At 36.8% G+C, this 16,261-nt stretch overlaps 1 protein-coding gene across 1 annotated transcript; it reads right to left on the reverse strand.

Moving 5' to 3' along the window:
• Window positions 1-263: 263 nt before the first annotated feature.
• Window positions 264-10,071, reverse strand: LOC114536225 (stimulated by retinoic acid gene 6 protein-like). Its single transcript, XM_028557553.1, has 20 exons — window positions 9,893-10,071; window positions 8,969-9,012; window positions 8,777-8,831; window positions 8,464-8,549; window positions 7,691-7,818; window positions 7,387-7,507; window positions 6,861-6,900; window positions 5,841-5,990; window positions 5,596-5,675; window positions 4,978-5,045; window positions 4,503-4,564; window positions 4,222-4,336; window positions 3,822-3,897; window positions 3,472-3,547; window positions 3,076-3,124; window positions 2,775-2,880; window positions 2,292-2,399; window positions 1,156-1,319; window positions 888-986; window positions 264-478 (listed from the first exon to the last, which is right to left on the reverse strand). The coding sequence occupies exons 2-20, from the start codon at window positions 8,989-8,991 to the stop codon at window positions 264-266; spliced, it is 1,821 nt and encodes a 606-aa protein (XP_028413354.1). The 5' UTR covers window positions 8,992-9,012; window positions 9,893-10,071.
• Window positions 10,072-16,261: the final 6,190 nt, after the last annotated feature.

The following is a 16,261-nucleotide window of genomic DNA, read 5'->3' on the forward strand; positions in this document are numbered from 1 at the left end:
GGTTTTATTAGCTATTGCCAATCAACCAATTTGTTTCGAGTCCTTGTAATCCAGACTGGTCAAACCGTACCAACTCTGTCATCTTTAACATGTTTCCATCCCCGATAGTCCATTTGAGGTTCATTGTTTCAACTGTAATCAATTTTGTTACATCTTACAACGAACACTGATAGCACACTGTGTCTTTTTGTTAATGACATTGTTTTTTATCAAGAGATTCATAAAATGTGATAGTTCAAAGACAGTTGCAGACTTGCAGTTGTTTAATTTTCTAGTATTAAACCAGCATTATCTGGTCCATATTGATCAATTTCGATTTTGACGTCGCCATTTTTGACGTACGACACTTGCGGCGGTGCGACTGATTTAAGACATTTACGTTCTGAGGCTAGTTGAGGGTTATGTGCGAGGGTTAACGCAATGAACCATTTGGCGCGGGCCTGGGCCGAGCGCCTCCATTTTGGTCCGTTTTTGTTCTCTGGAATATGAGATATAGTAATAAGTAATATATTAAAAGTTAACGTAGTTCTTCAAACAAGCAATAACTGCAAGCCCTAGTGAGTTGGAACCACGGGACAAACGGGGCATCCTTTTGTTTACGGGGCGAGCGAAGGCAGCCCTGCCTTCTCTGTTACAATACAATAATCACATCTTATTCTTCATTTTCAGTTCAAGGTTATGCTATTATTTTGATGCGTACTCTCTGCATTAAAACTTAGCCGGGCCCGTTCCAGACGTCGAACGTTTCATGTGGCGAACCTAATGTCAATGAGCTAAAGCCTCTGTTGAAGTTCATTTGCATTCGATACAGCACATGAACAGTTCGATGTCCGAAACAGGACTTGACGATAATATTATTGAAAATTAATGCGGTTCACTGAACTTACGTGTGTCTTTTTCATCGATCAGTGTTTGACAGAAAACACGAAGAACGGGGTTCCTAAACGCCGCTTGGACGTGGAGATAACAAATATACGAAATGAAACCTTGAAAAAATAATGAAACACAACTTGAAGAGTTTCAGGAAAATGGCCGCCACAAGAAATACCCGGTTAACGTATCCCATTTATTAAAATATTGACTTGAACTGAAGTGCTTATTTTTATACGAACTGCCTTAACCTCTGAAATATTTCAAGGCATGTTCAGTTCTTACCTGGATCCCATTTTTGGAAACCATCAGGCATAATGCTTTGGTCAATTCTGGGCAGCATGAGAGCTCCGATTGCCATTGCCTTCAGGATACGAAATATGGCGGAGAAGAAACCCATAGGAAGTCCCACAAAAAACCAGAAATACGAAAACACTAAGAAAACGTTCCTGCAGAAGGGGGAAGATGGTGTAGTTTATGTCTACTTTCTAAAAGTGGTTCGCGACAAATTTTGCCATGAATATAGGTAAATAGCTACTGATCCATTACTGATTATTTCCAAAGACATACAGATATTTCTCTCTTTCTATAGCATTGTCTATAGTGTATACTGTGTATCTTTCTACCAGTGACGGATGCAGGGTAGGTCAGAATAAATTACACAGCCTAATTTACAATTCAAAATACCTTAATAACACACTATTAGGTACTTATTTCTAAAAAATACTTTTGCATAAAATTCTGCCAAGATTGCAAGTTAGAGCTGTTGTAATTTATTGGATCTCAATGAGCTTGATGGAAATAAATGCATCAGAGACAACCAATTTCATTGATATTACTCAATAGTCATGTCAACAATCTGTTTTTACCGCGTTATGATTAAGTTTTTTTCTGCATTTATTACTCAAGGTAGTCTTGGTAAAACCTTGTAAAGTTATTTGGGTTTCGGTGTATTTCTGTATGGGGTTCATGTAGCTAATAACGTATTTTGATATATTCCAAATTTGTTGGTGATTCCAGCAATTTTCCTCCACAGTTTTTCACCCATGCAATGAATCGTGTTTATGACTGTATATCGTGGTCACGGGCGAACAGTGTTTGGAGTTTTTCCTTTTCCTGTTTTAATGCCCTTGATGCAGATTAATTTCTAAAAGAGTAATAATAAAGGCAAAAGGCCCTGGGAGCGAAGTTAAAGGAGTAATGATCTTTTAAGATTAAAATTTCGAGTGAAAATGGCAAATATTTCAAAATTGAAATTTAAGCTCGCCGCCGGACATATGAGAGAACTCGTCAACTATAGGGATCGTGACTTCATACGCCTTTGCGATATCCTGCCGAAAGACCTATCGTTGACGAATTGTTTCTCCTGCACCATGAATTAAGGAAGGGTGCATGAAGAGCATAGTTTCTCGACTGCATACCTATTGTTTATTGATATTACATTCCTGGGGAAGTCACGGTCACGGAACACTGTCACGGAAGCAATGAGTAAAAATACTCTAAGCAGAAAAGCCACGCACAACAGAACGCTAAATAAAATGACACAAAAGTAGTTAATGGAAAGGAGTAGTCTTGTATGTAGAAAGGAGCAAGTCTTGCATCAACTGTTACCGGACATTAGCTATAACTATTGATGCGTTAAACCTATGGTTAAACAATGGATCAGTTTCCTGTGTGATTGAATAAGCTAATCAAAACACTTCACTGATTGTTGACCAACGAACGAGAAAAGGAAAAAGAACGAAGCCTTACCAACAGGCGAGTAAGATTTCCTTGTCTTCAGCACCTGTGAGGGTTCCGGCGAGCACCCCCCAACCTACCTCTGTATGTGCACGTAGGGAACATATTCGTTCAGTAAAAAGGCAATATTGCGCTAATTTTAACGTAAATACTTTTTCACCTACCCTGTACCACTAATCCACCCCAAAACCCAACCTCGAACGAAAGGGTGTGACAAGGCGAGCAGAAAAAAACAGATAACAGACGATATAATCCACAGAAGCACATAGCCTATATTTAAAAACATATAATAGTTTTACATGGACTTTATGAATTGCACTAGAGAGGTCATCGATGAAAACGATATTCGGGGGCAAATTCAGGCCACGGATGTAAAAGCATCTATACCTCATCCAATCATTTACTGATTATTACACATTGTGCTAAATTTAGTATTAAATCTACTAACGACAGAAGGATACTCACCCCACAAAAAATATCCAATCTGAAAACTGTGGTATCGAAGTCCCTTTCCCTATAGGAAGTCAAGTTGTTCTAAAAAACATGGCTCTTATCACAGGGGAATATTTTATATTGTTTATTTATTTCGTATTCTCATAACTTGTTTGTTCAAACACGTTCAAGAAAATTGAGATTATTTTCATCATCAAGGTGATGACTAGAAGCTGAAATGGAAGGAAAGCTGCATGTTCTTACACTTGTCTAATCCTCGATCGATTAGTTTTGATCTCGATTTTTTACGTTCATAATTTACTAACATAAATATACGAATATTCCACCCTTCAATAAAGCTTCTAGCGACGCCCTGTTAATCGTGTGTCACGTTAATAAGCAATATAAAGTGTACCCCTTTCGACTCACCAGCATGAACTGAGATTTGAATATATTGCTTGGAAAGAACGATTTGTCCCCTTTGAACATTCTTAACATGTTATTTCTGGGAAAAAGAGGAACTTTTGTTATAAGCTCTTTACCAATTAATATATGTATCTTTGACGCGAATATCAACTAAATACACTATATAACGGGCGTTGGAGCATGCATTCCCCAATTTTCAAAAGAAAAAGTGTTTTCAAGTATCTGCAGGGAAATCGAAAAATCGCCCTCATTTATGGAAATTCCCCAAATTCCCATGAATTTCCCCAAAATTTTCCAATCAACTATTGTTAGAGAATAGTTTCCAATAATTAGTTAGGTAATTCTCAACATACTTATGATTTTCCAGAAAACGGATGAGAGAGATGATGGACACTGTGGTGGCGAGGACTGAGCCAGCTAATGATGAACCTGAAGTGAAATGAAAACAAAAAGAAGAAATACATATGATTTGCAAAAGTTGTGCATGGATAATCTCAGCATCCCAAAACACAGTGCAATTAAGGTCCAAGTAGGAAGACCAAATATCTGACGCAAAACTCGTGAAACAACCCATAATTCAAGCATAATAATAACAGTGAGAATTGGTGTTTTATGTTAGCATTTATAGTTACACGTCCTTGGGTTTAATTTTTACTTCAATCATTTTGTCTTGGTTCCTTGAGTTGAGAGTACATCTTCCATGCAAAGGAATTGCGATGGTACAGAAGATTTACGGGCATTAAATAAACTTACCGCAAGCAGCAAGCATTATTTTATTCATATTCTCGTAGCTCGAGTTTTCAGAATCTGGTGCTTTCATAAGTTTTCCCAGTTCGTAACCAAATACAAACAAAATTACAACGGATAACTATAAATAAAGAGAATATGTGTCAATATAGGCTCTACATTGTGGAAGGATTGTCGAAGGATTTCAACTACTTCTTGACTTTCTTTGACTCTTTGTCTCCAGTTCCCCGAGCTAGGGCCTTGTCTAAGGCAAGATACTTTCTTTCTGATAGACTAGGAATACTTACTTCGTAAAGTAGAATGCAACAGATCATGACCACGGAGAGAATTTGAGTAGAAAACTTGAAATCTAACAAAATTTTTAGAAGAAATGGAACCGTAAATTTGTTTCGTTTTACTTGACATGATACCTAACCAATTCCACCGTTACGAATCGAAAGAAAGTACAAATCATTTACAAAGTTCGTATAAGCTCAGTTTCATTGCAAATAGGCGTTGATACTGTTGGTAGGAGTAGACATGATTTCGACAGGCCTGTTGCAAGTCACACGAAAACCCAGCTATACGCAGTGTTTTTCCGGATAAAAATTCAAAATAAATTGTTTACTAATAACAAGCCTTCAGAGTTCGTTTTCGAAAATTGTTAATTTTCTCAGGTGGAGGAGGAGATCGGACTCTCTGCCCAAGAGCTTGAAGATAAGAGCTTTGCCTGAAGTACTCAAACCCCCCCTCCTGGTCTATAGAAATGCTTCTGGCGCTTACCTTTTTGTGGGTTGTATATTTTTCTCAGGTAGAATTCTAGTTCTGCACATGGATACTGATGAGGACGTCTGCAAGTGATGAAAAATCAGTAAAAACTGATATAATCATAGAATGCTGTGATTAAGTTGTTTGACTAGGTTAATAAACAAAAGAAACATCGAATTTTGGCGCTTTTCGTCGATAAACAACAAAAAGTCGTATAATGAAAGTACCCTCCATATTGCATAGTGCGCTAAAATATCACCAATACCGTGATAGCATACTCACATGCCTTTTTTTAAAAAGTGTGGTCTACAAAAATTTAACTGCAATAAACCCCTCCAGCCTCCAGGAGCCGGTTGTATAGAACTCTTTAAATACATTTCTCTAGATTTAGTAGCATAACCAGCCTGACGATTTAGTTCCAGCCATTCAAATTTCATGCCATTATAATATTTCCTATTTTCTTTAGAAATCGATTTCATTGATCAATAAACACTAAAATATTAGCATGAAGGAAGTATTGTCGAGCTGGCTTGGCCGCTGACTGTATTAATTCCCAACTTATTTCTCAAACTGTTGTTCGGCGGTGCATGCATGACCACGAAATCAATTTAAAATCGTTTTAATACTTTTTACCTTCGCTTGATAAGGTCCTTTACGTAATTTCTGTACCAAGGCCTAACTAATTTCACAGGCGCCGACGAAGTATCTGTTTCCTAAACATTTATCATATCAAATGTGTTTCTCTAGAGCAAGGGAACATTGCAATGGGACAAATTTTACACTTGATTTTAATTTTAATTGTGATCAGCTAAAAAAGAAACCGCTTAAGTAGGAATTGTTGTCATAGAAACGTAAACAAGGTGGGATTGCATACTAACGTTCCGGGAAAATGACACCACACTGAAGAGTCCACACTCTTGAATCTCGTTACGAAGAACAAATATGAATTTCCCCAGAATGAATAACTGACATAATATTACTGGTATTGAAGACAATGTTTTGCCTATGTTAACTTGCCACGTCGCTTTCTAGCCATCGATAAAAAAAGGTTAATTAATACTTCATAATACATACTTGCGTGGTTAAATTGTGATATCACCATGCAGGGTTACATGAATCATGAATATTAAAATAGAGATTAATCGACCGCTATGAATTCTCAATCAACGAAATAGCAAAACGAATGGGAATGTACAAGATAGTTCTAGAAATTCATTTTGCGCATAAAAGACAGCGTTCCATGATGTTGGAATTCCATGAATTGCATGGTTCGTGACCAAGAACTATAGGTCAACATGACACGTTTTGGATGGGTTTTTGGAATCTTCTTGACAACACTGGAAGATATCAACTGAAACTTGATCGTGTGTTCTGCTTTCTGACTAGTTTTGATTTGATAGAGTCATATTAGCTCCTCTCCAATTTTTATTGGGCTAATTGAAAAAGGGTGATAGGGTTGCATTTATTTGAAATGAGCCTTTTCACCACCTTTGCCTTAGCGGAAAAATCATTGCACAGTATGACAGAATGTAAAGAGTCAAATAGTGTTAAAAGATTTTCAGAAGCCCTCTTTGTTTTCAGTACATCCTGTCCAATACGTTTAGAGTTCATCGTTCCAACATATTTGTAATTCATCGAATCATTGCGAGTTTAAAGAGTCAAAGAGAAAGCTTCAAAGATTTTACGAGAACTCATCAGCTAAATACCGCGTTCAAACGCTTTTGCGGCATGCGTAACCTCACCGTAGTTTGCGCACTGACTCCGCGTCAACAATGAAAACAAAAGACTGAAGATAGTACAAAAGACTGAAGTAGCGATCTCTGTTCGTAAAGCAATAGTAAAAAGATCTCATTTATTTTGACCGCGGTGTTCAAATCACCTAACATCAACAAACTTACATTACATCTTTGATAATAAGCCGTCAGGGACACACCGAAACTGCAATTAGAAAAAATATTTATGCTTGAGTCTAAACTGAAATCAAAGTATAAAATTAATTTATTTAATTTTGATATTGTCAATAAATGATAGGATATGATGCGATGGAACGAGGTTTTAAAACTATTTAAATTATATGCTTATATCATGCACGAGTTTTACAACCGATTTGCGCAAAATTAAACTTTCGGCATCGCATGCTAATAAAACTGGGTACGGATACCAATTTTAGCCATGCCGTGCCGTGCCGCGCGCGCCGAAATTGAGTGTAACTGTGTAATGTAAAAGAGGCTTGAGTGCATGTCGTGAACATGTCAAGGTGGCTGATGTGATAGAATATTTCTATGTGCATGTGTGCAGTCAATGACCAATTTGACAGAAGTAAAGACAATTTGGACTATTTTTCATCGGTGAAAATGACTTGTTTACAACAATTACGACCAAATGGAAACAAGGCTTAAATGTTCCTATTATACACATACTTACAAGATTGCTGCATACGGAAGCCCCATCAGTGCTCCGATAATTTTGTGATGCGTGGTCAAACAGGCAAAATAGGGATAATAAATAAAAGCACATTCAATCGCAATCCCAACGGTAAGAAATGCTAAATGAATAATTAAAACAGTCTTATTAAATCTCTGATTTAATAATTACCAAATTTATACCAGGAGGAGGTATCTATCTAGAATGGCGCTGCTTTAGTTAAAACAATTTGCGACAATTTTAGTCACAGAGTTTTTTAATCGAGCTGCATGTTATTGGATAAAAAATATGCTTTCAAAAATACCGTTTTCCCAAGCATTTCTGCCTTCAATCCCGAGCTTTGCGACTAAAATGACGATTGATCCAGTGGCTGCTCCGAATACAAACATCGTAGAAAGACGGTCACGATCAATGCCAAGGAAATCTACAGGCCTATTTACAGTAGAAACACATGTATTGTACCTGCAGTATTCTGTGTTAACATCAGCAGCATAGTCTGCAAATAGGCTCCGGAATATATTTTTGAGAATGCTCACCGCGCCACAGGCTGTCGCTAAATATTACGCTTGCTGTCTTGTACATGATGATTGTATAGAAAAAGCTAATCCAACTTCAACACGCTGTTGTATCTGAACTACTCGGCCAGGCCTGACTAGTTCATGAATAATAGCGTGTTGAAGTTGGGTTACCATTTTTGATTCACCCTGTATAAAACTTGCATATTTTTGCATATTTTTTAATATATTCTATGTCGTTTCCATGTAAGATGGTGTAAGCCCTATATATATCTGAAGCCTGTTTTCATCACTTGCAGACAGTCGGCGATGCACTGCGATCCATATTGTCGAATGTCGATGGCAAATGAACTAGAAATTTTTTTCTATGGACATTTTATGCATCGGCAACAATTAAAGCGAAACTGAATCGTGTTATTTACTCATTTCAATACCTCAAAGTCGTTTAAGCTTCGTTAAATCTTGGTAACCGGGCTCATGTCAGTCATGTGAACAGCCCCTGGGACATTTGCAATCCTCTGTTGATAAAATTAATTATATTCTCGCATAAACTATAACTTACACAACAACGCCTGGGCGACCTCCCCAAAGATCCTTCTTGAAGCTTGTTCTTCGTCGTAAAAATGCCAGTATCGTAATAATGATTCCCTGAAATATTTTGGACATTCTTTGTTTATTAATACCGGATACCAGCCCATTAAAATATTGAAGGAAAATCACCATAGTCTAGCATTTCTGTTGGTTGAAATAAATCCGATTTCATGACTGAATGAGATTGCAGATTCATGTATAAATGGCTTCGTTATATAAAGTACAAAATATAGTATACTACATGTACGAAGAAAATGATAATAGGCATAGCATTTTGAACTTACAGCAGGTAGTAAAAATATATGAGGATAATATGTTTTATCGACATCACACTCAACACTAAAAATAAATGAAACCTGAATATTATATATAGACTCGGAACTCTTGAAAACTCTAAAAATATAAATCCAAGCATTATTTATGGGCTCACGAGGGAAAGGTTAGTCAGTGTTAGTAGCTACATCAAACATCCTTACCTTGTAGTTGAACCAGAGTTCATGTTTTGCTATGAAATGAAATCCTAAAACGACATTATAAAATTGTGAATATGTCCCAATACAACCAGGGAGCAGGCTAGGTTGGTCTTATAACAACTTCGCATCTAGTGTGGTATAACAGCACAAGCTTGGCCTAAAATGAACAAAAGTTACGTGCCTCTTCTATTTTAGTGGCGTACCTCTTCTATTATACGGTTATACTATACATTTGATGCGAAGTTATGTAAAATTATGGTACAATCTTTAGTGTACGGCAGTGTGATATTTAATAACATCGACCAGGTTCATACTAGAGATGGATCATCCATCTAGAGGAACTTGGGGAAAGTAAAAGATAGTTCGTCTTCTAGTTCGTCTTTGTGTATGAATACGGGCAAACAGACGGATCACCCGTCAACACGAGTTAATGTCCGCATAGTCCGTCTATATTCAAAGATTTTTGAATGGGTATTTCGTCTTGACTTTCATCATCCGTGCGTTATTTTAAATAAAGTCTATAGTTTGTATTGTGTTTATACTCAGTACGGATGTCTGTGAGATGGATCATTCGTTCAGATGGATAATCCGTCTAACCGTCTTTAGTATAAATCGGGTTTCCATAATGGTTCCATTAGCCAACCTTGCCTTTCGTGTGCATTCAATTTTCTTTAGTTCAGTGGAAGAGGTTCAGTGGCAGGAACTCATGCATGCAAATAATGCAATGCTATCTCAGATGCCTTAAAAAACTGCAGTCAACAAAGTGTGATGAACTCGACTATATACTGTCAGTGATAGATTTTTAATAGATAGACAAATTAGACGTTTAGTGCAATTGTTTTTACCACACACATGCAATCTTTATCGGATCGACTCGCGTGTATTTACAGTATATTTCTTAAGCCATACTCTTGATCATTTACTTACGAGACTATATCTTGAAAATGATTTAGATACAGGAACTATATTCCATCAGGCCTGACCGCAATGTCTTCCTTTCCTTTCATCAGTAAACGGCCATAGCATATTTCGCCACACAACAATTATTTTGCACACTCTGAAACAACACTAAAGTAACGTTTTTATAGCATATAATAGTATTTTGCTATAGAGGACTGGTGTTGTTATTGAAACGAACAAAGTCTATCGAGCATAAAAAAATAAACAGGTCTCCTTATCCTTATGATTGGGTAATTCAATAAACCTGTTTCATTCAAGCATGCATTTCGCTCCATTACAATGCAAGCCCAGTAATCTACTGTATACAGGGTGAGTAAAAAAAACCTGACACCTTTGAAATTCAAATTAGTCGCATAGCGGCTGTAATGTGGCAGAAGTTGCTTAAAATATTTCATAGGTATACGAAGCATATCATATTAATGAACCTAAAGCATAAAGTTTGTTCTCATTGGGAGTTAAATGCATTCTAAGCTCTGCAAATACAAAAGAACAGTTTTATCAAATCGTTTTTCTTGATTGTACATGGGAATTGTCATATTCCAGCCATAAGTTCGCAGCTAATTTGAATTTCAAAAGTGTCAGTTTTTTTTTGACTCACCCTGTACACTTTTTAACATACGATATGCTGTTTAAATATCCAACACCATCAATTTTAGCTTCGCTACGCTTATAAATGACTATGAACTAAGGCATTTGTTCAGCTAGAAAATTTGCAATTGACAAGAGTGGCACGGTACGCATGCTAGAGTTAAAGCCAGAGCAGACATCATTTTTCGGTTTAGGTAATGTTATACTACGATGCTATTGCGTTACAGAATAACAAGTAAATTGATTCGCGTAAATTTCACATTGCTGATAATATAATATATCGAACTATTTCTCAGATAGATTTTACTCATAGATTTTACACTTACCAGGCAATAAAATAACATGCAACAATATTAAACATCTTAAATATAGGATAGGGTTGAATCGATATTGTTCAACCAATAATAAACTCAAGAACCCCGGACATTTTATAAGTGCCATCACTTCAATCATCACAGCATAAAAGTCTTCCTCGGAATTTTCACAGGAGATGTGATACCTGAAACCGTGGGTTTCTATAGCAAATATTTCGATTTGCTCGTTTATCGAAATCGATAAAGCGGAAGACTGTTGAGGCAAAGATAGATTTTAGATTAAAAGACCAGATGAGGAAGGCTCAGGAAGCATGGTTAAGTAGCGAAACATGAATGTTATTGTAAAATCTCTACACAAATTGTTTGATACGCATTCTCCAGGACGTCTCAATACTTAGGCTTCAAACTTGGTGCGAAAGATTTATAAGTACTGAACAAAATATGTCTTGCACAAAAGATTTAAAGCTTGCACATATGGCAAAAACGAATCGTCTGAATTAATAACCTTGTGTATACTTTAAGCCTTAAAATGACCATTTCGCAGCAGTCAGATGTGTACGATGAGCTGTCAAAATATTGCAGAATGCGTATTCAGAAGAAAATAGAACTTTTTTAAACTTACTCAATAGTTTTCTCTTTGATAGCGATACAGAAATACACGATTTAGAACCAGTGATTAGATTCACGGGTACAAACTTCATAAACATCAATTTCTGCAGTGCACTGATTCTCTAGCAATGTGGATTTATATTTCATTTTCAAAAATATTTGTTCTATAGCTGGATGTGAATTAAAGAGTTCTCGGTTATAGTCGATTGTAAAAATTTTCTAATAAAACGTGAAATTTAAAGCGGTAATTTTTTCTCAAATAACGGCGATATTGTCATTTTTGAAACCTATATTTCTACTTCTTCGTGTTAAGCAATTTAAGGGCAGAGTCTCCGTGATTCATATTATCTTCAGTGTATTGTATACGCAATGCAATTTCAAGATATATAGTTTTGCACTGCGAATAATTTGCATACTTTGTCATGATCAAGGAGCGAGCGATCCTGAGGTAGATCTCACCATTGTGACAGATATCCAGCCTACGTAAAGCAAGCTAATTTTTATGATTTTCATTCCTCTTGCAAACTGATTTGAAATTATGACTTTTTCAGGCTCCTAGACAGAACTGACTTATCATATACCTGGAGTAATTTGTCCTCGTGTTTTTTACCAATGCTATGAAGTATGCGAAATTGAAAGTTCTCATTTACAAATAAATCTAAAACAAACAAACGCGTTTCTGCAGTAAAATAATAGAATTACACAAAATGTGCCAAAGTGATGTAAAATGAATGGAATGATAATTCACTTTTTTCGAGTATCTAACCTTCGATTGGTTAATATTCGTCCTCTCGCCAGCTTTTGGGGAACGAAAATCAGTCAGCGTTATATTGAGACTTCCTCCCGAGGAGGAATAAAAATTGGTCTGCGTTACGATGGCGTTCGGATATCACGGAGAAAAATGTAACAAGCCTTTGTAATTGTGCGGACACATATACCTGCATGTGTAAATGAAGTGGGTGATGAGTGTAACAGGAAGGGGGTGGGTTGCCGATCCGAACGGAGCATGCGCTGAACATATCAAGGTTTTGTATATAAGTCGACCCACAACAACATGCAGGTATCTCAGAAAAATCCAACGCAGAATTATTTCAAAAGTCTTTTGATACGAATTCAAGACGCAATCCAATCGTTCAGGTAATGACAGTAACGATTATTACATGTATTAACTTTTCTTTGGATTGAAAATAGTTTTCCTTTGAAAACGGCAATGATTGGTCTCATCGTGCTAGGTAGATGCGAATAGATTATTGGCAGTTTAAAAGATTAAGAGTAAAGCAGTTATAGCGGCCACAAATTTCGGAATAAAACAAAATTTTTCGAATAATTTATTTGGCAAAATTAGTAAGAAAAACAAGGTGATATAAGTATAAGAAAACTTTCTAAGAAATGGTTCGGATATAATTGTATCATGTATAATGGAATATGATTGATGATTTTAGGTGCTGTGAGTTAGGAATTATGTATGTTTACAAAAGGTTCTATGAAGCGGTTTTTCCGAATATGTCAATAACACAAAAGTTGGGAGGATTAGCCATCCCGAATACCCTCCATAACTACGGCCCAGTTGTGCTGTTTTCTGAAAAGTTTGTTGATTTTATATCTCATTTTACTTTTCTTTTTAGACACAATATAACGATATGTCGTCAACTTTTGCCTGCTTTGCTCTTTGTCTCTTTCTTTTGGTAATATTTTATAGCGGTTAAATATCAGGGCTTACCTGAAGAGTATATTCGAATCTTAGCTTGCTTTGTTGGCGTTCTTTCGTCAGAATGCCATTTAACTCTATGTGAATGCGACATTTCACAACTAATTTCAGGGTTGTCGCTAGAAGCTTAATTTGGGTGGGGGGGGGTTGCATATTCATATATTCGTCTTATGCCCGACTGATTTCATTTTTTTGCTATTGTTTCTACGGTTGTACGAACAGGAATATATGATTAAACTTCTAGCGACCGCCCCCCCTGATTAGACTTCTAGCGACGGCCCTGACTAAACTATCTCGACCGCAATGATTTAGATCGCGAAAGGCGAAAATTTGGAAGTTAAGCTGAAATGTCAAAAAACGGTAGGTATTATCTGATAAATTAATCATCATCATAGCATGTGGGCACACTAAGCAGGTAGTTACCACAGAAAGTTTCATCAAGGATCTTATTAAAACATTCCATAAAGGCCCAGGTAAAACGTCGCATTTTGGTCGCGTGGAATACAATTCATATAATAGATGATGAAACGATAATGAAGTTTAATGAGGTTTATCAACTCATTATCAATTGTTTAATTGCATTCGACGCGATCAAAATGCGACGTATAATGTGTGTGCAGTCAACAGGGGCCGATTTGAGTACAGAAATATAAAGAAAAATTCAAAACCGGACTATTTCTCGTCGGTGAAAATGACTTGTTGACGACAATTACGACTAAATGGAAACCAGGCTTAAGACAGCTAGAATAAGCTCCTCTATAAGTTAGTAAATTTTTTTTTAAAACACAAAACGAAACACCATTTAGCTTAAAGGCGTATACATACATTATGTCAACCATTTTATTGCTCCCATAAGTCATCGGCATAAATAATACATGTGAAAATCATTCTCACTGCCAGTATTTTGTTCAACTTTTTAACTAGTTCCACAAGCTTCTTGGTATCCATCGTCCTGTCACCCCAGCAGGAGTTGTGATCTCTCTCGCAAATGCCGGAGTTCCCAGTGATGCAGTTGAAGTTGTGGTTTTTCCAAAAGTTCTTTCTGGTAATACAATCAACTCACAGATAAACAGTTTCTTAAGGGTCATCCTCCAGGACGCAAATGGTGATAATCAAGATGAAAGGGACCTTTTCTACCGCACGTTCCATCAAGTTGCCTGGTCTTACAACTCAGAAAATATGGTTTTGCCCATAAACAGCAACTCGTCTGCTATCAAGGCCATTCTGGATGGTACTTTCCCGCAACAAAATTTTGCTGCCACAGTTAAAATCCATGGTTACTATACTTTTTCCTGCCAAAATATCTAAAAACATGTAACGGACTAATTATAGATTTATGGATGTAGTTGATTTCTAGACGAATTTGCAATAAAATATTTGGCATAAATTACGCTGTTATTATCTGCATGAAATTATCGTATATCGCAATCGTCTCATAATCGTCTGGCGGTAATCGCGGATTATATGAAAATTCAGTATTAAAAAAACCTATGCGCAGTCGCAGTGAACGTGTAGTAATCCCACAATCATCGCATTAAGTAATATCCTATAATTATGCGAAGCCTTTGACTTTTCTAGTTATACCCACTGCGAGGTGCTCCTTGGTCTCCGTGTTGTTCATGAAATAGGGCGCAGTGGGTTTTTGTCTTCTTTAACTTCTTTATGCCATGAACTTAAATGTACTTCATTTAAGAATAAAAAGCAAACGCACTGTGACTATTATCTTCACTATGACTAGTTTGTGGTAACACATTGCTTCATTGTACAAAGGACTGCATACTTTTTTGAGCGTCAACACGAATAGTTGATATTAGGGGTTAAAGCTACGAATATATCTCCCAAGTGGTAAATCGATGGTTCGAATACTACCATAGCCGTTTTTCATTATGAACTTTTCGTGAAAAGGATAAAGTAAAATAAACAACCAGAGCCGTTCAGTACAAGATCTTGCTGTCTAATAGCTAAGACAATGCTTTTCCAAGTGGTAAATCGAAGGTTCGAATTCCGCCATAACCCTTTTTCATTATGAACATCGTGAAAAGGATTAAGTAAATTAAATAACCATGGCTTTCAGCAAAAAATTTCGTAAGCTAGTGGCGAGGACAGTGGTCTCCCAAGTGGTAAATCGATGGTTCGAATCCTTGTATAACCGTTTTTCATTAAGAACTTCGTGAAAAGAATAAAGTAAATTAAATGACCATAGCCTTTCAGCACAAAATCTTGTGGTCTATTGGCGAGAACAATGGTCTCGCCAGTGGTAAATCGAAGGATCGAATCCTACCATAACCGTTTTCTGTTATGAACTTCGTGAAAAGGATAAAGTAAATGAAATAACCACAGCCGTTAGGCCCAAGATCTTGTAGTCTAATGGCTATGACAATGCTTTCCCAAGTGGTAAATCGATGGTTCGAATTCCTCCATAACCCTTTTTCATTATGAACTTCGTGAAAAGGATGAAGTAAATTAAATAACCATAGCGGTTCAACATAAGATCTTGTAGTCTAATGGCGAGGACAGTGGCCTCCCAATATATAAATCGATGGTTCGAATCCTACCATAACCATTTTTAATTATGAACTTCGTGAAAAGGATACAGTAAATTAAATAACCATAGCCTTTCAGCAAAAGATCTTGTAGTCTAGTGGTCAAGATGTTGGTCTCATGTGTCGACAGTGGAAGGTTCGAATCTCGTTTTAGATGGAAATTTTCGTTATTTAAATTTCATGGCCGGGATATGCAGAGTAAGTTGGTGTAGGCTTCCAACAATCACCAGTTAGCCTTGTGGTAAAGTCGTGGACTATCAAGTACAAGATCGGGGTATCAAGAACAGGATAGTACGTTTCTCATGGCGGAACAAAAAAATGGTAGGTATATTGCTCTGGGGAGGTTTACATTCGGTTAATCTTTAAAAATCGAAAGTAATCTTTAGGGAAAATAGGAGATAGTTAGGGTGAATTAGGGGTATATGAGTACAAAAAGACTTAAGAATTGGGCGGGCGGGGCGGCCTCGGCTCCCCGGGGCAAGGAGGAAGGTATAGGCGAGAAAACAGTATATAAAAGGTTTAAGTCTTTTTGTACTCATTTAAACCTCTTTACCCCTATTTATCCTGCTATTTA

This window comes from Dendronephthya gigantea, unplaced genomic scaffold (assembly GCF_004324835.1).
Source record: "Dendronephthya gigantea isolate DGI-Jeju-01 unplaced genomic scaffold, DenGig_1.0 000132F, whole genome shotgun sequence".
Taxonomy (NCBI): domain Eukaryota; kingdom Metazoa; phylum Cnidaria; class Anthozoa; order Malacalcyonacea; family Nephtheidae; genus Dendronephthya; species Dendronephthya gigantea.

Coding starts and splice junctions, on each gene's coding strand:
- LOC114536225 (XM_028557553.1), bottom strand. CDS start 8,991: ATGAACTCTGGTTCAACTACAAG. Junction 7,819..8,463: donor GGTCGCCCAGGCGTTGTTGT/GTAAGTTATAGT, acceptor TACTGTAAATAG/GCCTGTAGATTTCCTTGGCA. Junction 1,320..2,291: donor GTAATATCAATAAACAATAG/GTATGCAGTCGA, acceptor CCCCTTCTGCAG/GAACGTTTTCTTAGTGTTTT.